We start from the raw sequence: 21,333 nt of genomic DNA, 5'->3' as shown, positions 1-21,333 counted from the left end.
AGATTTTGGTGTGTCATGATATTATCACCTGCTTATTGACATGCAAAGTTGCTCAGTCTTCAATATTCAACCCCAGGTGATTGTCAGTAGCTACATTTACAAACAAATAGTGGCTTAAATGAGGCCCCAATCAATGTAAGTTGATGTTTAACTGTTTGCTGAGCAAGTGCCAATCTTTTACTGTCAGGAATTCTGCCATCCACAGTCACTTAGTCGCTCCTTTTTTGGACAAGGCAGCAAGTTTTTTCTAATTTAACCTTAAGGTAAGATCAAATTTATTTTAATAAATGTATTGGGTTACTATGGTACATTTGAATATGTGGTGGAATATGCAAAATGCTAGTCAGTTATTCATGGATTTTTCATGTGTGTAAGGTCTGCATAGGGGGCTATGGCTCCAGCAGCTAATAATTCACACTTCTTAAACTGTATTTTATTTTTTGTATTTGGATACTTTGTTTATTTGAACACAGAAATCCTTGATGACATCACGCTGCACTGAAACTCAAAATGCTTTTTCTGATTTTGGTCCCTCAAAGTGCATATAGTCCTGTAACAATGTTTAATTGAACAATAAATTTGTAATATTAGGATGTTGTTTAAGACAGCCTCGGTATCTGCTGAAAGCACATCCTTTGCTTTTTCCTGGGCCTCGGGCAGGAAGGGACATACGAACAAACATCCCTTATTTTTTGATGGATCCACGATTTGTTCTTATTTTGTTAATACCCACTGATTCCTGGAATTCTCAAATGTTTTCTTATTTTGCTCTTCTCTTAGATAAGAAAAAATAAAAGTTTTAAATTGTAGTAAAAAAATGCATGAAAATCATATTAAGACTATGTTTTCGAGTCATTATAATGACTGGATCATTCTGAACAGCTTATATTTTGCTCGTAGATGCATTGGTCAGCAGGCCTCACACAGAGATCACACAGATCTACTTGATGAGACAAAAGAGCACTGCTTTTATGACCATTTTCATTTCAGTTACTATGCTTCCCTCTTGAATGTAACTAAGCACATTTATTCAAGTGCTGTACTTAAGTGCAAATTACAGTTACTTATACTTTACCTAAGTATCTGAATCTCATAGCCCTTTGTGATTCTACTTCACTACACTACAGACATATACATTTTACTCCACTGCAATCATTTGATAACTTAAGTTACTAGTTATTTTACAAATGAAGAGTTTTGCACACAAAGCATTGAATTAACACAAAATGACTGACAACTATTTTGATAATTGTTTGTTATTTTCAATGGGAAAATTTTTTATGGTTCCAGCTTCTAAATTATATGGACCTACTGCTTTAACTTTTAATAAGTTTAATTATTCAGCCATATTAAATTTATTTATGTTATTTTGCATTGATCACTTTAACGTTTAATGGTACTAACATACCTAATTTTCAATTCAGGACTTTTACTATTAACAGTATTTTTAAAGTGTGATCTTGCTACTTTTACTTAGGTAAAGGATCTGACTGTTTCTTCCACCACTGCTGCTGACATGGCATTTACATCATCACAAATGTTTCCTGTAATACCAGTGCAGACACTCTGGACAGTCATATTTACTTTGTTAAGGGTTTATTGATATAAAATGTCATCATTCAGCATATCTGAGTAAGAGCTGATTTGGATGGTTAAGAACCTTCCAACTTTGGTGCAACTTATCTTCCCCTCTGTTCTGTGATATGTGAGAATTTTAAAAGAATGTTGCTGCGTGAGGCCCATTGTGTGGAAATCTTGGTGCAGGTTCAACAAAATATTTTGTGTGACTCCCATGTTTTAGGCATATTTAGGCAGGGCTCCTTAAAAAGAGGGCGACTAAGTAGTACCAAAGCTTTTGAGACCTGCCGACAATACAGCAGAGAAACTATAAACAAAAGGTGAGTGTTGTGCTTCAAGAGATTTGACTATGACAGGTATATATTTCTTAATTTGTATGGGTTGTTTTCCAGCAAACATAATTTCTCTCATTTCCAGTTACATTCTAAGGACATGGACCTTCCTCTGACACTCCTGTTGATCTGTCTCTGCAGCCAAGGAGTCACTGTAAAGCACTGGAATTCCTTATAAGTCACTTTTAAGATCATGCTAAGTAACTATAATCTGTGCTGATTATATAATGCTTGTATAGATTGTTTTATAATACCTTTCTTCTCGACAGAGTGTTGAGGTGGAAGAAAAGGAATCGATCCCTTTGGTGCCTCTCATTCCTTTGATGCCCAGCCATCCCATAGAGGTTAGAAGCAAAACAGAGTTTGGAAGTTTTTTTTATCTCTCCTTGTGCTTGTGTCACAATTTGGAAAATGTCCTTGTACTTAACTTTTTCCTCACATTCCTGCCTTTAGAAAGTAAAAAATGAAAGTACAGCACAACCAGGAAGTGCTAATACGACAGAAGCACCAATAACTGCAACAACCATAACTAGTAGGCCCAATGTGAGCTCATCGGAGGAAGAGCAAGATGAAGTTTGTCCGTCTGCCGCCCAAAGCCTACAGTCCAGGGAAGCAGTCGCTGCAGCCATTCAGAAACTGGGTGTGCAGCTGCTGCAGAACCTGGAGTCAACGCCAGAGCAGCCAAATGTCATCATATCTCCTTTCAGCATATCATTAGCACTCTCCCAACTGGCTTTAGGTATGCATGTCCTGATGCAGCATTTATATGACACATTGGATCTAAACAGCTTGCTCTTCACAAACATGCAATTACCACATTTCATGAATTGTGTCAACAATTTGCCCAAGTTCATAGTCGTCTGGAGACTGCTGCCGCTCTCATCCAATTATTGCATCCCTCTCCCTTTACAGGTGCAGTAAATGAGACAGAGGAGCTGCTGATGCATCATCTCCATGAAAACACGCTCCCCTGTTACCACGAATCTCTGCACAATGTCTTAGAGCAGCTCAGAAACAATGACCTGCAAATTGCCACTCGTATCTTCCTGCGCCAAGGTTACTTCCCAGCAAATAACTTTCAACTACACTAAAAGTTTAGACCACACAGAAAACACTTACATCTCATAACTTCTCTCACTAATTTGTGCTGACCTAAAAGAGCAGGTTTGAGAGAAATAGAGCTGAAAGAGTGTGTGTTTATTATTTGTTTTAGGGTTTGAACCAAAGCCAGACTTTGTCCATGAATCTCAGCGGTTATATGACTCAGAGCCAGCAGTCCTGGAAAGCCTGCAACAGATAAACGCCTGGGTAGAGAATGCAACAAACGGAAAGATGACTGACTTCCTGTCCGCTTTGCCGCCGAATGTGCTCCTCATGCTCATTAATGCCGTCCACTTCAAGGGTAAAATGTTACCATCTTCATATAATTAGTCTCTTTTCTAAATAAAATTTGCTGAGAATACTTATTTGCCAAGATCCCAATGGAAACCAATGAAATCTCCTGTGTTTGCAAATTTTCTTTTTCATTAGCTACTGAATGTTTGAATAGTGCTGTCGACTAAAACTCAGACCCCATATTACCTGCAGGAGAGTGGAAAAGTCGATTTGACCCGCGCTTTACCTCAAGAGGTGTGTTCTACCTTGACGACAAGCACATGGTTGATGTTGAAGTGATGGAAGATGCCAAACATCCCTTGAGTTTATTTTCTGATAATGAACTGGAGGCTCAGGTAAAATACAGTGTCATCACTATACACTGACAAAAAAAATACCCGACATAACCTCCATTTCATTACAACACTGTTTCGTCTTCCTGCGCAGGTAGCAAGCTTCCCATTCCAGAAGTCCATGAACTTGTTGGTAGTCATGCCCATGTCCGGCCAGGTGAATTTGTCTTCACTTTCCGCAAAGCTGAATATCTCGGACCTGTATCGTCGTCTGCCAAAGGAGAGGGCTGTTCAAGTTAAAGTCCCCAAATTTAAGTTGGAGTATGGTCAAGAACTGCAGGATGTTTTTACCAAATTAGGTAAGACCTCATAATATCCCATGGTCTTTTTTGAGCATGCTACAGACAGACTTGAATTGACCCTGTCCCCCTGCTCTGTTTTAGGCCTCGGAGGGATGTTTTCCAGTCCCAACCTGGCTGAGATAGCAGACGGCCCCCTGCTGGTCTCCAGTGTGATGCACAAGTCCACCATGGAGATAAATGAGGAGGGTGCGGAGGCTGCTGCAGCCACCACTGTGGTCATCTCACGGGCATCCAACCCTGTATTCCACCTCAGCCAACCTTTCTTCTTTGCCCTTATGGATGATAAGACTCAAGTGCCGATTTTCATGGGGGTCATTAACAACCCAAATCCTGGAGCTCCTATCTTGCAGAGAGGAGGACTTGGAAGCAAAGATAAAGTGGGATTCCCATTTGATAAGAATCAGCTTGGCACATTTGGAGGCCCACCTAAATAGGGACTAATACCTGCACTACTGTCCCATGGAAAACCCAGACCAAGATCTCTACAATTGTACAGATTAAATGTACAATATTTCTTAGCTGGATCAAATGTATGAGTGAGAACAGATGCTTCATTTGTGTCTTTATTTCAATCAAGAAAGGACACACTGAGGAGCTCAGTATTCCATGTAAAAAACAAATATTTCTTTAACAAATTACAGTTTTGCTGTATTAGATGAACTGGTCAAGCAACTCTCAAGATTATATTTAGTAACACTAAATTTTCAAGGTATGAAATGTAAGGCCAATGACACAGCTTTACTTTTGTATGTAGTTGAATTTTTCGAGATTGCACCCAATGGACTAATAAACTGAACTGATTTGAATCACAACATGTCAAGGTTATGAGTTTTATTGTCTTCTTGAATTAAAAAAAACTGCTGATGTAATCTGAAGCTTGCTGAAACTAAGGAAAAATTATACAAAGAGGACAATTTAACATACCTAAATATCTAAATCCCAGTGATTAGCTAATGGAGTTACCTGTAATTTGGAAAATAACCTGGTCCTAGCACACTTGTTTTGTCCTGCTGTCTGTGGTGCAACATTAAATGACTGCGATAGAACTATGGGAATCGCAGGTACTTCATATACATATTTCAGTAAAATCTTATTTTTCGCAGCCATTATTTTTTAATGTGTTGTTATCAATTTGTCCTCTACATCTAATATTGTATTTACACAGGAAGAGCCTGCGATAAAATAATTAAGGGAAAAGGTTACTTCTTGCACATATATGCACATATCTTTTTAAGATCATATCTATCTATGAAGTAATTATTCTTATATTAGTGTGATGACCTCATTAACAAAAACATGCGATCATTTTAAAAGTATCAACCCAATAATTTCCAAAATACGGCTGTCTAAGTTTTTGTTTACATCCTTTCGAAGATATGAGTTATGGCGGAGTCTGAAATCTCCTCTTTTCCTCTGGCTCTAAACGCATCGTACTAAGCGCCTGACGTCACGACATGCTTGGCGCTGAGATTCATGTTACTGGTCTCCGGTCAGTTTTATAGCGTTTCCAAGCCGATACATTCACGGTGCTGTCTGGCTGCAAACTGAAGTCAGATCTGTGACCGGAACCGGAAACTGTAGCAGCAAATGCGACGCTTCGCGCGTTTGTACAAGCTGTTGGCGCCAGCGACACAACTCCCGGAGTACTGTCAGTGGTGGACGCGCAGAGCTGTCTGTCTGACATTTTGTATTAAAGTCGTCTTTTTGTGGCTAAATCACCTCCGCGCAAACATGGCAAAGCTCTCAGAGGGTGCCATAGTGGTAAGGATAATCTTTTCAGTATAACTATGACACTAAAATATGAATTTCAAAACGAGAAAGTGCATTCTTTGTTCAGCTGGAGAAGCTAGCAGTCACTTGTTTGCAGCTGATGTAACTTTACAGTTTGTAATATAACCAACGGCAGAGGTCAAAATAAGAACGTTAGCATTAGTCAGCTTAACTGACAAAATGTAGCTACTTCGCTGTTGTAAGGGTAGAAATTGAACTCTAATGTTAGATAATTACTTTGAATTGTCAATGGAAGAAAGAAAAAGAACGAAAGAAAGAAATGGTTTTCTAAATGTTTTTACCTTTTAACATGGTCAAATATATAACTTGACAAACGGCTAAAGCTAGTTAGCATAAACGCAGTAATTAAGCTAGCTATTTGTGTTTCCAGGCTCTATCAAATGGCACCGGTGGCAATGACGCAGTGCTGCAGTGTGTGGTGAGTAACAAAGAACCAGTATCATGAAATCTTTCCTTAACATTACTGCTTCACCTTTACATCCCTGCTGACCCACTGACTTAATTCATCCTGTATGTAGTGACAATTTATCAAGCTAAGATTGACACCACAAACACACATATACCTATTGTCTCCACCTCTTACCTAGATGTAGGAAGCATTCTGTAAACCAAAGCTGGACATACTAACGTTACATTTCACATGACACACATTTCATAAATACTACAGTATTTGAAGTATTTCCACACAGTGCAGTGGGGTCTCAACAACAATGGACACTTCAGAGAACAAGTCCAGACATGATGCAGCTCACTTTATGAGAAGTAAAGAGTTTTATGTACAAAAGAAAGACAAGGGGCTGGCAAACGAAATGACTGATATGCACTTTAAGTCTTGAATGCACCAGTCGTCACATCTAAACGAAAGGATTGCTTTAACAGTTTGACTTATATCACCTTTCAGAACATTCGGAAGATCGATGGAGGAAATGGTCCAGCTCGCTTTCGGGTGATGATGAGCGATGGAGTACACACTCTGTCCTGTATGTTTTTTTATTTTTGTTATGATTTTTTTAGATACATAGTGGAGTACTTATTTCCCTACAACGCAGCTACCACATTAATACAGGAAAACAGATCTGGCTCCATGACAGACGATGTGATTTGTAAAGCAAGTTATTGCAAATTATTGTTAATTGTTGTGACTGATATTTAGATTCAGTTTTATATTAATGTGGATGCCAGTACTCAGACAGTAAACCATCTTCCTCAGATTCCTCTGTTTGTTAGATTACCTTAATTAATATCTCATTAAAATGTGAATGTGGCTGCTCTTTAAATTTTTTATTAGACACTAAATGTGCAATGGGGTTGAAGACTACAGCTGTTTAGGAGCAGTTATTTTTAAGAGCCCTTTAACTGAATTGTCACTTTTCTACACCTTTGCAGCCTTCATGCTCTCAACGCAGCTGAACTACATGGCTGAAGAAAACCGACTGGCCCCGAACTGCATCTGCATTCTGAAGAAACATGTGACAAACATACTGAAGGATAAACGGTATGCAGTTTTTTTTTTTACACATTTCTTATCTTCCTGTCGAGACTTTGGCCATTACCTGCATAATTGTGTTGAATATAGTGAGCGTATTTAGTAATTATCCTCCACAATGCATGGATACAGTGCTATATTCTGCAGTTAATTGTGATGTCTCATTACAGACGAGTGGTAATCATTTTGGAAATAGAAGTTGTTAAGCCTGCTGAAGAAGTTGCTGGAAGAATAGGTGACCCTACTCCTTACACTGATGGTAAGCCTCCAAAACACATTTCGTAATGTTTGCTGCTTACTGAAAAATCATGTTTGTCTTGAAGCAATGCTCACTGAATGTGTTTATGAGGTGAGATGTATGTTTACATATTAGTGTTGTCAAAAATATTGATTTATCTATATATATTGATTCTTAATATTTGAAACCGTGTCAGTACAGTGGTACCAGCCAGAATTTCTCGTTCTCTTAGGGTTAATATTTACTGCTATTATACTGTTCTCTGCTGCTAACCAAGAAAAGAAAAGTTGTCATTGACATCAGGTTACAGCATGGTTTTATTTATCTTTGAATGAAAATGTTTAAATTGTATCCCCTCAATGTAAATTTTTTTTCTCATGGTATCGAAAAAAGTAATTATATTTTTCAAGGTATTGTATCGAAGTTAGAAATTTCAGTACTGTGACAACACTACTGCATATACATTTGTCTTATATATGGTTCAAAGTGTCACTGCAGGATGATACTGATGTCAAAACTTCTCTGCAGGTCAAGTCAAAGCCCCACAGTCTGCACCAGTCCCTGAGATCCGCCCTCCACTACAGCAGCAAAATACAAATGAAGGTGAGTGCAAGTTTTAGATTTAACCGGAATTGAAGTCCCAGTAAAAAAAAAAATATTTGAGTGGTGTACAGTTATAGGAGAGATTTAAATCAAATGCTGAGCAATTTATTGGACTGCTAAAAAGTGGGTAGGCCTAGAGTGCTGCACTATGCGAAGCTACAGCGGAGTCTACTGCTCCACACACACTTCCCTTACTGTTAGATCAGGAGGAGAACGAGGAAGAGGTGCATGATTTAGGCCTTAGCCACGTTGTTTTGGAAATGAAAACAAATGATTTGCCCACAGATACCTAAACACTCATCTCTCTCTATCACTCTCCATAATGCTTTGTTAGCTACCACAACCAACACACATGGTGAAGTGTGGTTTTATATGACTGGTGTGGCTTGTTAATCACCCAAAGTTGATTTGATTTGATGAAATTTTGTAAATGCCTCTGAATGCAGGATGAGTCATCAGAATTTTGAAACAGAAAGCACACAGAATTAAAATTGGAAAATTATTTTTTTTATTTCATGCGGACTTTAAAATGGCTGAACTTGTGTAGACATTTCATTTAGTGGAAAAATGTGCACAAATAGTTCATGTAACCACCAGATGGCAGCATTTCTCTGCTGCTCTCTATAATTTGGGTGACCCACAGATTTACAGGACACAAGTAATTTTGACAGCCCCGTTGAGAAACATTTTCATTTTTAGCTTTCTCAAGAGTTTTTTCCACTGTGTTATTGACACAATTCACAATTCTCCAGAGGTTCCCCTTTTCATGTGAGTGCTTGGTAGCATAAACTTGAACGACTGTGAGCCTGTGTCGATGGGTAGCTGTCTCTGCCTGTGCCTGTCAATCACTGTGTTTATCTGTTTTTGAATGCGCAATGGAATACACAAACAAGCAAGTATGTAGAAACACAGACTACCTGGAGAGTGTATTTTAACCCCACGAACAAACATTTATTCTTCACCTTTGTTCATGTCAATGATAAGCAGTAGATCGCAGCATCACAAATAACTCTGACCAGGAGAGATTTGCAATCCGGCTGTCAGAGGGGTTTTTCTGTCTTCTAGTGTGTGTCATAGCAGGTATTCATCCCTCTAATCTGCCGTATGGGAATTGAGGTTGTGGCAAGCACCCTCCTCATCAGCACAGTCATTGTTCATTTCTCTGTGTGTGCTGGTTGATCTGGGGGCTTAATTACCAGAAGTGCAGTGGTTGGCAAAGTGGGAGGACTTAAGTGGACACTTTGAACTCTAATCCTCCGCGTGAGACGCACACAAATCAAATGTGCAGCGCTTGTTCAAACGGAAAATCTCAAAGTCAGGCAGCTGCGCTCTCCTGGGGAAGAGCAGCTCCAGTTTGTTATAGCATTTCACACTCTGCCCTGATTCTGTGAAATGTGAATCATCCTTCTCACCAAAATGCTGGATCACACATCTCCACCAACTTGGCTTGACGAGATTTGTTTCCTGTTGGAGTCTATCCTCTCGCTCGACTCCAGAGCCAACGGTGGTAAATTTACTTTAAGTCATTAGGCTTTTCTTTGATGAAACTTCCCTCATGAAGTGAGATAACTACAGTGATCAAGCAGTTGCAATCCAAAGAAATTGGATTTTTGTAATTCCTCTCTGATGAATAATGCATGTGCCTCACTCTTGACTTCTCTCCATCACTGCTCTTCATGGATCATTTATTTCTCTCTTCATTCCTCCAACAGTGAAAAAGGGTTTCAATAGAGACTTTGGGAAAAAAAACCCATCTGCTATGCCCAGCACTCCAGGGGGCAGCTCCAAAATTGTGCCGATCGCCAGCCTCAACCCCTACCAGTCAAAGTGAGTATAGTTCCTAATCACTGGGAAATGTCACATCATGACAAAAAGCAGGTATATTTGATATGTTTGGGACAGTCACAACACATCACTACATACATTTATAATAAATTAAAACTGGTGTAAGTAAATTAAATAAAAATCTCATAAGAGCCAGACCATGTGGAGTGTTGCATGTAATAAAGATATACATTGACAAGTCAAGGTTGGCGCAAAACAATAATTTAATACAATTCTATACAGTAGACCTGCTCCCTAATCTTATGTGAAAGTTTATTTTTTCAAAACTGTCCAAGAAGTGCTGAGCCAACCCGTTGTGAATCTTTAGTTTGTTGTGCTGCCTTGGATATTATTTTATTGGGAGGAGCAGTGGAAATATATTTTGCATTATCTGTTTAGAGCCAGACTCTATAAAATGACCTGTAATGTCAGCCGATATTACCTTAAGGCAGACATATTGGTATTGGTATATATGTTAGCTCGTAAGAGATTGCAGAGCATAAATGCCAAAGTTGTCGACATAGTTTGTCCACTAGTGAGCACTACAACTTTATTTTTCAACCCTAAAATGTCCTGCAAAATGCAAATGGTCCTGCTCAGGGCAGATTTCAGTCACTAGGCCTTAAAAAAATAAAGGAAAAATGAGAGGCCTTAAAAATGGTTGTTTATGTGGAAAGAAAACTATTGTATAAAAAATACTGCAAACTACTATCAGCTGATATCATTATTTGATTTTTAAAACTGTCAAATATGAATATTAGTATTGGCCTCAAAAATGCAGTATCCGTCAGGCTCTCCTGTGTGTTGACAAACGGACTGCATGAATTAATAAATAAAAACATGCATAAGTACAGTTACATTCTGGGTCAATGAGGTTCTTGAAACATCACCAGTAATGACATAAATGATGGAGAATGCAAGATTAGTCACTTAAACGTTGCTGCTGTCACTAGTAGGCGCTAGAGATACCAGTTGGTTAAACCTGTTACTAAAATTATTATTTTATGAGATTGCATTCACCCAATGAAAATGCCGTTGTAATAATCAGGCACATTTCCAAAAGAATATTTTGGTGGACAAAGGTCAAGGTCACTGTGACCTCATCTGTTTGATTCTTGTGAACGTGGTATCTCAAAAATACCCTGAGGTAATTTCTTCTAATGTGGCACAAAGGTTGACTTGACTTGACTCATTGGACTGAGTAGATTTTGGTGATCAAAGGTCAAGGTCAGTGTGACCTTGCAAATGTCTCATTCTTGTGAACATGAAATTTCAAGAACACCTGAAGGGAAGATATTCATCTTTAAATTTGACACAAATGTCCACTTGGACTGAAGAATAAACTGTTAAGAATTATGTGGTCAAAGGTCAAGGTCAGTGTGACCTCACACAATGTGTTTTTGGCCATAACTCAAGAATTCATATGCTAATTTTGACAAAACTTAAAACTAAAAGGATAAAATAATGAAGTGATGATATTTTATATTCTGAAGGTCCAAGGTCAGCATTACTGTGACATCATAGTATTTTGCATAAAATACTTTTCTGGCCATTATTCAATGTCATATCTCAGAAGCAGAAGAAGAAAGATTTGGTTGGATACTGAATTGCTGACACTCATCTTAGGTGTCCACCCTGAAACTGATTGTATAGATCTTCTGTGCTGTTTGGGGGACAATGGGTGTGATGCATCCATGTTCTCACAGACTTGGGTATAAACTGTAATAGAAACTTGACTGGTGTGCGGAGGCGGTAATTCTAGTTTTTAAATAAATGTTATTTGGTAATGTTAATTTAGTGAGTTGTCATTTTTAATCAGATAATGTTCATAAAGCGCAGTGTAAAGTGCCACAATTTTCAGCAGCATGAAAAATTTGATTAATTTCATATGGCTCTTATACGCACTATTTTTTCAGACAGTGTTTGTGTTCAATTTGAACTGTTTTCTGAGTTTCTTACTTTTAGACCTGTCACTTAGTCAAAAATAACCTTTCTGTTCCCGTTAGGTGGACTGTCCGTGCCCGTGTAACCAATAAGAGTGGCATCCGTACATGGAGTAACTCTCGTGGTGATGGCAAACTCTTCTCCATGGAGCTTGTGGATGAGAGTGTGAGTGTTATTGTGATCTCAGTGTTAATTTTTATGCTATGTAAATAAACAACAAGATATCATGAGTTGAAAATCCTGTACTGTCCCAGACCCACTTTAATATAATAACCAGACTGTCTTGTTTTGTTACAGGGAGAGATACGAGTGACTGGTTTCAACCAAGAGGTGGACAAGTTCTTCAGCCTTATTGAAGTTGGCAAGGTGAGACGTTCCTCCAGATAATGATTCAGTATTTGCTAATTATCTGTCAAAACTGTCTTTCACTGTGCCGTTAAAGTCGGATTTGGCCGCAGACTGTGCTATCAACAGCTGCCAGTACTTTGTGAGTTAAAACCACAGAGACTATGAATGAGTCATCTGGCTTCACTGTACCCATACAATAAGCGGCTTATGCTCATCTGCCAGCCTTTGTTGATCCCCCCGACTGTCTGAAGTCATATCTTGTTTGCACCATTTAGTCAGGTGAAATGCTCCCCAGATCTCTGATTAACACGTGGTTCATCCATCTGTATGGGCCAGGTCTACTACGTCTCCAAGGGCTCCCTGAAGATCGCCAACAAGCAGTATACATCAGTGAAGAATGACTATGAGATGACTCTCAATGGAGAGTCAAGCATCATCCCCTGTGAAGACAGCAGCGAAGTTCCCATGGTGCAGTGTGATTTTGTGTCTATCGGTGACCTGGAGAACAAAGATAAAGATGCCATCGTTGGTAAGAGACACCAGTAATGATCCACACAGGCATTTCTGAAGCCTACCTGTGTCATTAAACCCCCAGACAGCTATACCCCATCAGTATTTTTCCAGCCTGTATTTTGAGATGAACACAGTGAGCAGCCTGCAGCCCTAACAATGTATACAAAGATATGACATACTGTTCAGCTCTACCCTGATGTTTTTATCAGAAAATGAGTCTCCCGATAGTTCAAGTTTTTTTTTAAGGGCTGTGGAAAAGTCATTGAATTTGTAAATAGCAATTTCAAGGCCTGGAGAAGTTTTGGAGAAATTAATAAACCCAGAAAGTTTTTTGAAAAGTCAAGGCAATTAGCTTTACAAATGGCTTTACAATAGAGTATATATGCACTATATATATGTGTGTTTATGTTCTGGCATATCAGTCACGTCATCTACCGTGATGCTTTTCTGTTTCGGTCACATTAGACGCCGACCTGAGTGGCAGCTTCTATGTAGTGTAGATGTAAATTCGTGCAGTGCCAGGAAAATGCAGATGCATTAATGTCTAGCTACACTTGACAAGTACAAGACATGAGAAAGACCATGACCCAGGACGTGCACAATGTGAACTATGTAGTCAAACACTTGACATTTCAACCATGTGCTCGGCAGTGCTAGCTAGCCATGTTAAAGGAGCTAACGGCAGTAAATTTTGGCCAATTAGCGAATTCTTACGAACGTTATTCCTACAAATCACGTGACAACACAAGCCAGCTTTTCAGGTCATGGTTGCCCCGACAACCAGATAGCTCTGAGATTTGCATGTGGGGAATGCAGGTGCTCATTTACAGTGCATGTGCTGTAGGACTGGGCCTTATTTAAACAATAAAGTCATGGTATGGGCTTTTATTCTTATTTTGCATGTAACATTACACACAGATGTTTCAAATAATGTATGGCCATGAAAATTTGTCTCCAGGGCATGGGAAAGTTACAGAAATTTATCAGTAATAATTGGTATGAACTGGTCGTTTTGTTCAGGTTGCAGACTTCTGGCAATTATTATAGGTGCGTAGAGTGAGGCAGTGAATGGAATAAATGAGTGAAACTGTCAGCATTATATCCTCAAAGTACAATGTTGTAACAAAGACAACGGCTGAATAAAACATTGAAAGGCAGACTACCGGTATGTAAGATGTTAAATAAATCTAGCCGACAGTCCTAACAGGTTGAAATATATGGTGGAGGAATATAAACACTGGATCTGTTCATGCCTATTTGTCTTGTAGTCTCTGTAGCCAGCTCAAAGTATTTTGTTTAATGGGCCTTAGATAAGATTTTTCCTTTCAGTCGAAGCTCCGTTTATTCCTCTCAATCGGCCCCACCTCCTAAACAAAGTCTTATCTTCCAGGGTAAAATATTGTATACAAGCAGCTAGTTAGACCAAAACAGGATTTGAGACTGATTTAGACTTCTGCTATTTAGAAGCCTGTAGAGCCCCACTACACACAGTCTCAGATCTATTACTCAGAATCAGGCCGTGTAAACCCTTTCAAGGCAGAGCTGGGGGCTCTGTTTGTTCCTCTGCTGCATTGTTGTAGTGGGATGATCTGTCTAGTATCAGCAGTTTTTTCTGATTGAACGCTGGCCACATTTTGCCCATTTTATGAGACATTAGTTTTGATGTTGTCTTATTTATTTAGTGCCCTAAAACTATGTGCAGAGGGCTGAGTTGTGTAATGTGCTGTGCACCAAACTACAGGTGGCTTAAGCTTGTGTCCTCTATGATTCCTGGTGTTTAAGTGTACATTGTTTTCCTTAATGGAGGGCTTGGGCTGTGTGAGGCCTAAACACATCATAATTCTCTTAAGCCCTGTTTATTGCAAAAAGCACAACCAACCAACCAAATCTCAGAGCCCATCTCCTCCTTGGTGTTTCCAAGCACCCAATAATAAGCTATCATAAGAGGAGGAAAGAGTTTGTAGCAGAAAGTAGAGCCGGATATGCTGTGAGGTTACGGTAATTACAGTATACGAGCAGAGAGATAAAAGTGGTATTAATAATACTGATGACAGTAATAGCCTGTAGTGCAGATTGACTTTGGGCCCTATGGCAGAGCCGATGAGAAAATGAGAACCTGCTGTCACAGGTAAAATGAAGTAATAATAAGGAGTCTGCTTGTAATTCTTATAATGAAGACTGCGGCTTGTACTGCTGTTTGAGTAATTTCTCAAAAATCAAATCAAGCGTTACGTTTTGTTCATCACGGTTAATACATTTAAAATCCTTTTACTCAGTGGGGGTTTATAGATGATGTGGAATGCTCGCGATGCCACTCTTGCACCTTTACAAATAAATGGCTCGGCATCTGTCATGCTTGATTGCATTAGTCAACAAAGTATGCTTGATGAAGTGCATAGGAGGAAACAATTAAAGCCTATTTTGGGGATTCTCTCCTACATTATGGATGTAAGTGCCTGGTACACAGGCCAGTGACCTCACGCCTGATTTGAAATGAATGAATCACTTATTTCCCATGAGCCAATTTGTGCCGGAAACCATGGGGCCTTGAGTGACCTGCCAGCGTAAAACGCCGCAATCAATATTTATGATATGTATATTTGTGAACAATCGGGAGGATTTGTTGGGAAAACTAAACCTATGTGGTTATCATCTTCTCAATGAGCAGTAAATGATGCAATCTTAACAGACTGGAAACTGCATACGGTCGGGAATAGAAAAACAGCCCCAGTGTCTGCTGGTAATCCACTGATTCATGTCTTCTGTTCCAGATGTGATTGGAGTGTGTAAGAGTGTGGAAGAAGTGACCCGCCTCACTACCAAGTCCAACAAAGAAGTGTCCAAGAGGACCATCAGCCTGATGGACATGTCTGGGAAGATGGTGACTGTGACACTGTGGGGAGAGGAAGTGAGTAAAGACATTAGGTAGAGAGTATCATGTGTAGGAGGGTAGAAGTGTTGTTTCTGGAGCTTTTTAAATTGGTAGTTAAAATCAATACTAAACTTATAAACATAGACATGCTTGTTGTGGTTCAAATTATCATCTGAGAACAACTATTTAAGTGACTGAAGCTTAAAGGAAATGGCCACTTTAGAATGAAAATATGGACAGTACTTACTGACCTTCATGCCGAGAAGAAGTCCAGTGTAGTTTTTTAATCCACAAAACGCGTTCGGGGTATCGGAGGATAACAGCTAGCCGGAGTAACAGCCACACTTGCTGTGCATGGAACCCACATTTTGAAAATGTAATAAAACTCCGTAATCCAAGTGCCCTGAAGCCGCGGCATGCAAAAGTGACTTGAAAAGATGTAATTTACTCCACTTTTATAGCATAATTTCTCACCGTGGTCAGTTAGCCTGCCCTGCGGGCATGCTCTCTCCCAGACACTCATTCACCTCTACGCGCCGGTAAGTCCCGCGCCGGTAAGTCCCGCTTTCTACCGGAATTCTCATTCACTTTTAACAGTGTGGCGCAGCCTGTTAGTATTAATGTTGACGTTGACTCCCAAGTTTTAACTTTTAACTCACACTGCTCTGCTATTCTTGATAAGATTGCTCCTTTAAAGCCTCGAACTATCCCCGCAGCTAATCCCACTCCCTGGCTGAACGACGACATCCGCTGCCTTTGTCGTAAATGTCGGAGAGCTGAGCGCTTGTGGAAATCAAGCAAGCTTCATGTACATCGTCTTTATTTTAACGAACTGTTAGCTGAATTCAATTCTGTCGTTAGGGTAGCCAGAGCCTCTTATTTTAAAAATCTCATCATCTCCAACAAGAGAAATCCCAGGGTCATTTTTGACACTATAAGTAGCATTACTGGTGCGCAACCGCCTGCTCTACCTGTGTCCTCTGATGAGGACTGTAGCAATTTTTTAATGTATTTTGTGAATAAGGTTGCCAGTGTCAAGGCCAGTATAACACCCTCCTCCTCCTCCCTTCCTGATCCTCCCAAACAACAGTCAATTATTGACAATTTCTCACCTGTCTCCTTACAAGACTTAGCAGATCTTGTGTGCACTATGAAGATCTCTTCTAGTCCGCTGGATATCCTGCCCACAACTTTGCTGAAAAATGTTTTCAGCACTATTGGTCCATCTCTGCTCTCCATAATCAATAGCTCACTGGTTTCTGGTCGTGTCCCGTCCCATTTCAAGCAAGCGGTTGTTCAGCCGCTTCTCAAAAAGCCCAATCTGGACCCCGATGTTCTTAGTAACTACCGGCCCATTTCCAAGCTGCCCTTTGTATCTAAGATTCTAGAAAAAGCAGTTGCAAACCAGTTAGTGACAGCGTTGAACAGTTACAATATCTTAGATAAATTTCAGTCCGGTTATCGTCAGTTACATTCCACAGAAACTGCTCTTCTCAGGGTCTCCAATGACATCATGATGGCCTCCGATGCCGGTAAATCCACTATCCTGGTTCTGCTTGATCTCAGTGCAGCCTTTGACACTGTTGATCACCACATCCTTTTAGACAGGCTGAGGGACAGGGTAGGAATCTCAGGGACCGCTCTTCATTGGTTTAAATCCTATCTGTCTGATCGATCCTTTTCTGTGGCTGTTGGCCCTCATAAATCAGAGTTTGCCCCCCTTTCTTGCGGGGTGCCCCAAGGTTCAGTGCTTGGGCCTATCCTCTTTACGCTATACATGCTCCCTCTCAGAGATGTCATCAGCAATTTTGAAGGTATCTCATACCATATGTATGCAGATGACCTCCAGTTATATTTTTCTTTTAACCCTGATAGGACCGATGGAATTGACTCACTGTACGATTGTATGAATGTAATTAAGGACTGGATGTCTTCTAACTCCCTTCAGTTGAACGCAGCTAAAACTGAGATTTTAATTATTGCACCTGACGCCTCAGCATCTAAAGTGGCCAGCTGCTTAGGGTCCCTCAGTGCAAATGTGCGCCCCAAGTTGAGAAACCTTGGGGTCACATTTGATCAGGCCATGCTCTTCGATGACCACATCAAAACTGTCACTCGCTCCTGCTTTTTCCACCTCAAAAACATTTCCAAACTCAGATCCATGTTAACTTATTCCGAGCTAGAAATGATCATCCATGCTTTTATTTCCTCACGTCTGGATTACTGTAATTCTCTTTTCACCTGTCTCAATAAAACTTCATTAGACCGCCTCCAACTAGTCCAGAACGCTGCCGCCAGGCTTCTGTCCAGATCTCATAAGTTCACTCACATCACTCCAGTCCTGGCATCCCTGCACTGGCTCCCTGTTAATTTCAGGATCCAGCACAAGATTCTAACCATCACTTACAGAGCCCTCCATGGTCAAGCACCTGCATACTTGACGGATCTGGTGTCCTTTCACTGTCCTGTCAGGTCACTGCGGTCCGCTGAAGGCCACCTACTTACTGTCCCTCACACAAGATTAAAGACGAAAGGTGATAGAGCCTTTAAGGCTGTTGCACCGAAATGGTGGAATGCACTACCTCATGAGCTGAGAGCGGCCTCTTCCGTGGACATTTTTAAAAAGCAGTTAAAAACACATCTGTTTAGGCTTGCGTTCCATTAATTGTCCATTGTATCATCTCTGTATTTCGCTGCACTTTACTTTTTATTTGTTTTTGTGTATTTTGCATTGTTTCTGTTATTGTATTTTTTGTATTTTATCTTGTGAAGCACTTTGTGAGTCCTCTCTGTGAGAAGTGCTATATAAATAAATTTACTTACTTACTACTTACTGTGTTTACATGGCAACTCGCGCGAGACTCGAGAACTAGAACCACCACTAATGTTCTAAAGTGGCCATTTCCTTTCACTAAAGCTGGATCACGCATTCAAGGGGTGATCACATTGACATGAGCACCTGCACTACAAGAAGCCTGCATTAAATGCTACTTTTGTGAAGCTAGGACTGTTGCAATTACCGAAATATTACAATACTGCGCTATTGAAACTCAAAGGATGACAAGCAACCGCCACCACTGCTATAGTCACGTTTTCAATTATTCAATTTGTTTTAAAACTGTAATTTTTGTCATTTAAAAGCAACACTACAAATAAGATAATGCTTTATTTGTCCCACAGCTGGAAATTTGATATACCTAATAGCCTAACAATAATGCTTATTTACAAAGCTTTAAAATCAGGATAAATGAGGTAATTTGCTAAAAACAACACAAAGAAGCAGTAGGATGGAGCTCGTAATCAGTGCAGGGGAAATTCCTTCACCACTTCTGCATAATATGAAGCTTGTAATGTTCAGTTTTTGGTGAGATTACACCCCTCTGCACTATTACACCAATATAAAGTCCGTTTTTCATGCCTTCTTTGCATTTTTACACAACCAAACAACAGCGGCATCACTCCGCTCAAGTGTGTGATTATATTCTTCATCCTGGGATGCTGTCATTGTAAGAGGCGTAAGAGACTCTTTCTAACAGTTTTGGCCTCTATTGTGACATATAACATATGCGTTGGCAGCGCTTTCTAAAAAGCAACAATGGTGTTACATGTCTTTCACAAACATTGACCTTCTCTATTATGTGGTGCCTGATGTAGTCCTGCTTTGGAGACTTTCAGTTAGGGTTTACAGCTACTGTTGTTCTTTGAGTTAACTGCTAAGTGCTAACAGCTGCTTTTTAAATCTCCCACGGTGGGTCGGCAACATAATATGTAATCAAAACGTCACACCCGATCCACCCATGGTCACATCTTCCTGGCTTTACATTTTACACAGATCTCGTTTTGGGTCTGTTATTACCTCCGTTCCTGACTCAGAGACAACTTTGTCCCGACTGTCCCCGATCGTACCATATACATGGAATTGTGGGGTGGCATAACAGCGCAGTATTCCCGCCTTGAACAGGCAATGTAAAAGTGGCTAAAGTCTTTAGTAAGAAAGGTTGGTTAAAGCATTTGCTGATCACTGTTCAGCAAAGAGACATTTACTTATGTGTTTAACAGAGGCAGATGAGGTTGAAATTGTTGACTGAATTCCCTGTCACAGGGTGATGAAGTAACCCCGCTCCTGTAGTTGATTTTTACCTGTGGCTCAGAGGGACTGTGCTGAGTTTGCCACCATTTCTTTCCTCCTGACAGGAAGCACAGTGTTCCCTGTTTGTTTGTTCGACAGATAGCCCTTTTCCACAGGGACCTGCTGAGGTACACAAGATGTATAGTTTATAAAGAACAATGGGAATGCCAAAAAGCAAGTAGTGGAGATATTTTTCCCCCATCTCTGAAGGCTTTACTGTTGCCCTCTCCTCTCTGTCATTGTTTTTTCTTAGTTGGTGTCCTCAGGTTATTACAGCAACGAGCACTGAAAACCTACAAATCTGAAAATCCAATAAACATATTTTTATAACAGTCTGACAGGAATTTTGTAACTGAACTACTAAGAAATGTGTTCATAAATCATAGTGGCGAAGCTCTAGGGATGGAAATGTTGGTCTGTCGTTTGCTCGCTCCATCTGTTCACCTCTTTGGTTCAGACTGAAATATGTCAATATCTGTTGGATGGATTAAGATGAATGGTCCCCAAATGATGACTCCTACAGAATTAAGCTTTCCTTTGACTTTGCCTCTAGAGTCAGTGAAATATCTCAACAACTATTGGATGGATTGCCATGACATTTGGCACAGACATTTATGTTCCCCTCTGGATAAAGTGTATTTACCTTGGTGATCCCTTAACTTTTCCTTTTCCCTCGCCATAAGGTCAGAATTTCAGTTTATCAAATTCTTTGGTTTATCACCAAATACTTGCACTACTAAATGACATTTCCATCAGCCTGTAGTGCGCTAATTAGCAAATCCTAACATGCTAAACTGATATAGTGAACATGATAAACGTACCTGCTAATCATCACTATGTCTGTATGTCATTATGAACCGCTTTACAGTAGAGCATCACAGCATCACTAGATTCTGTAGATTTTAAATCTTGTTGTACAAAGTACATTTTCATGTTGTACTAACACATAACTTGATAAACCAAGAAACAGACAGGGTTTGCACAAGGTCCTTGAAGTGAAAAAATAATAGCCCCTAGCAAAGTGCTAAAAACTCCTTGAAATTCATATGAACCGCATAACGCAGTCTAATATTTTGACCAAAGTTTTGTTCATCAATTCATGACGATTAATTTGCTCAGCTTTTCTTTTTTTTGTTTTAAGTTTAACGCGTCCTCGTCTCACTACACACTCTTGCTCTGTTTTGCTTTGATGATGTTCCACCCGACAGCGTAGTTTTATTTTCACTTTACTTCACTCTTAAACCCCCCACTAAAAACCATTAGACCTATATTGGCATTGCAGAACCTAACATGACTCGACTTAACTTCTTTGTGATTTGTTTTCCTCTCTCTTCAGTGGTGCACTGATTTAATAGTTCCCTTAAAAACTAAAAGTGGATTTTAGACAGTTAAGCCTAAGAAGAGTGCAATCAGTAACCCTTCACTTAAAAGAGAGACATGGATCACATAATTTATCCGTGTAATAAAAAGTTATATTGGAAAATGAGCCATTTTCTATGAGTGTAGTCCTTGAAAATAAAAGAATGGTGCTGAAAAAGTACTTGGAAGTCATTGAATTTCATTTAGTATTGTCTGTCTGAACCCTGGACAGAATGAATTAAATCCAGACAGCAAGTAAAAACAAAGTTTTAATGAGTGCCCTTTTC

At 39.7% G+C, this 21,333-nt stretch overlaps 2 protein-coding genes across 2 annotated transcripts in view; both read left to right on the top strand.

Annotated features, from left to right (window-relative positions):
• Positions 1–48: 48 nt before the first annotated feature.
• Positions 49–4,751, top strand: serpinf2b (serpin peptidase inhibitor, clade F (alpha-2 antiplasmin, pigment epithelium derived factor), member 2b). Its single transcript, XM_050060146.1, has 10 exons — positions 49–263; positions 1,802–1,898; positions 1,996–2,064; positions 2,180–2,254; positions 2,364–2,649; positions 2,823–2,966; positions 3,124–3,312; positions 3,498–3,640; positions 3,732–3,936; positions 4,021–4,751. The coding sequence occupies exons 3-10, from the start codon at positions 2,011–2,013 to the stop codon at positions 4,371–4,373; spliced, it is 1,449 nt and encodes a 482-aa protein (XP_049916103.1). The 5' UTR covers positions 49–263; positions 1,802–1,898; positions 1,996–2,010; the 3' UTR covers positions 4,374–4,751.
• A 793-nt stretch (positions 4,752–5,544) lies between these two features.
• The window catches only part of rpa1 (replication protein A1), a 35,131-nt gene continuing 19,342 nt past the window's right edge, over positions 5,545–21,333 (top strand). The window contains exons 1-11 of the mRNA XM_050060132.1: positions 5,545–5,700; positions 6,101–6,148; positions 6,632–6,710; positions 7,117–7,225; positions 7,387–7,475; positions 7,983–8,057; positions 9,770–9,884; positions 11,888–11,990; positions 12,123–12,191; positions 12,510–12,702; positions 15,458–15,594. Of these exons, the coding sequence (XP_049916089.1) occupies positions 5,671–5,700; positions 6,101–6,148; positions 6,632–6,710; positions 7,117–7,225; positions 7,387–7,475; positions 7,983–8,057; positions 9,770–9,884; positions 11,888–11,990; positions 12,123–12,191; positions 12,510–12,702; positions 15,458–15,594 (1,047 nt within the window). The 5' untranslated portion in view covers positions 5,545–5,670. The remainder of the gene's footprint in view (positions 5,701–6,100; positions 6,149–6,631; positions 6,711–7,116; positions 7,226–7,386; positions 7,476–7,982; positions 8,058–9,769; positions 9,885–11,887; positions 11,991–12,122; positions 12,192–12,509; positions 12,703–15,457; positions 15,595–21,333) is intronic.

Source organism: Epinephelus moara, chromosome 2 (assembly GCF_006386435.1).
Source record: "Epinephelus moara isolate mb chromosome 2, YSFRI_EMoa_1.0, whole genome shotgun sequence".
NCBI classification, from domain to species: Eukaryota; Metazoa; Chordata; class Actinopteri; order Perciformes; family Serranidae; genus Epinephelus; species Epinephelus moara.
The sequence above is the reverse complement of the archived record's forward strand: the minus strand, read 5'-3'. Positions and strand labels throughout refer to the sequence as shown.

What these genes read in the sequence shown, in the direction of transcription:
- serpinf2b (XM_050060146.1), top strand. Translation starts at nt 2,011, where the DNA reads ATGGACCTTCCTCTGACACTCCTGTTGATCTGTCTCTGCAGCCAAGGA. An exon ending in ACTCTCCCAACTGGCTTTAG is followed by an intron (nt 2,650 to 2,822) that starts GTATGCATGTCC and finishes CTCCCTTTACAG; the next exon opens with GTGCAGTAAATGAGACAGAG. An exon ending in GGATGTTTTTACCAAATTAG is followed by an intron (nt 3,937 to 4,020) that starts GTAAGACCTCAT and finishes GCTCTGTTTTAG; the next exon opens with GCCTCGGAGGGATGTTTTCC.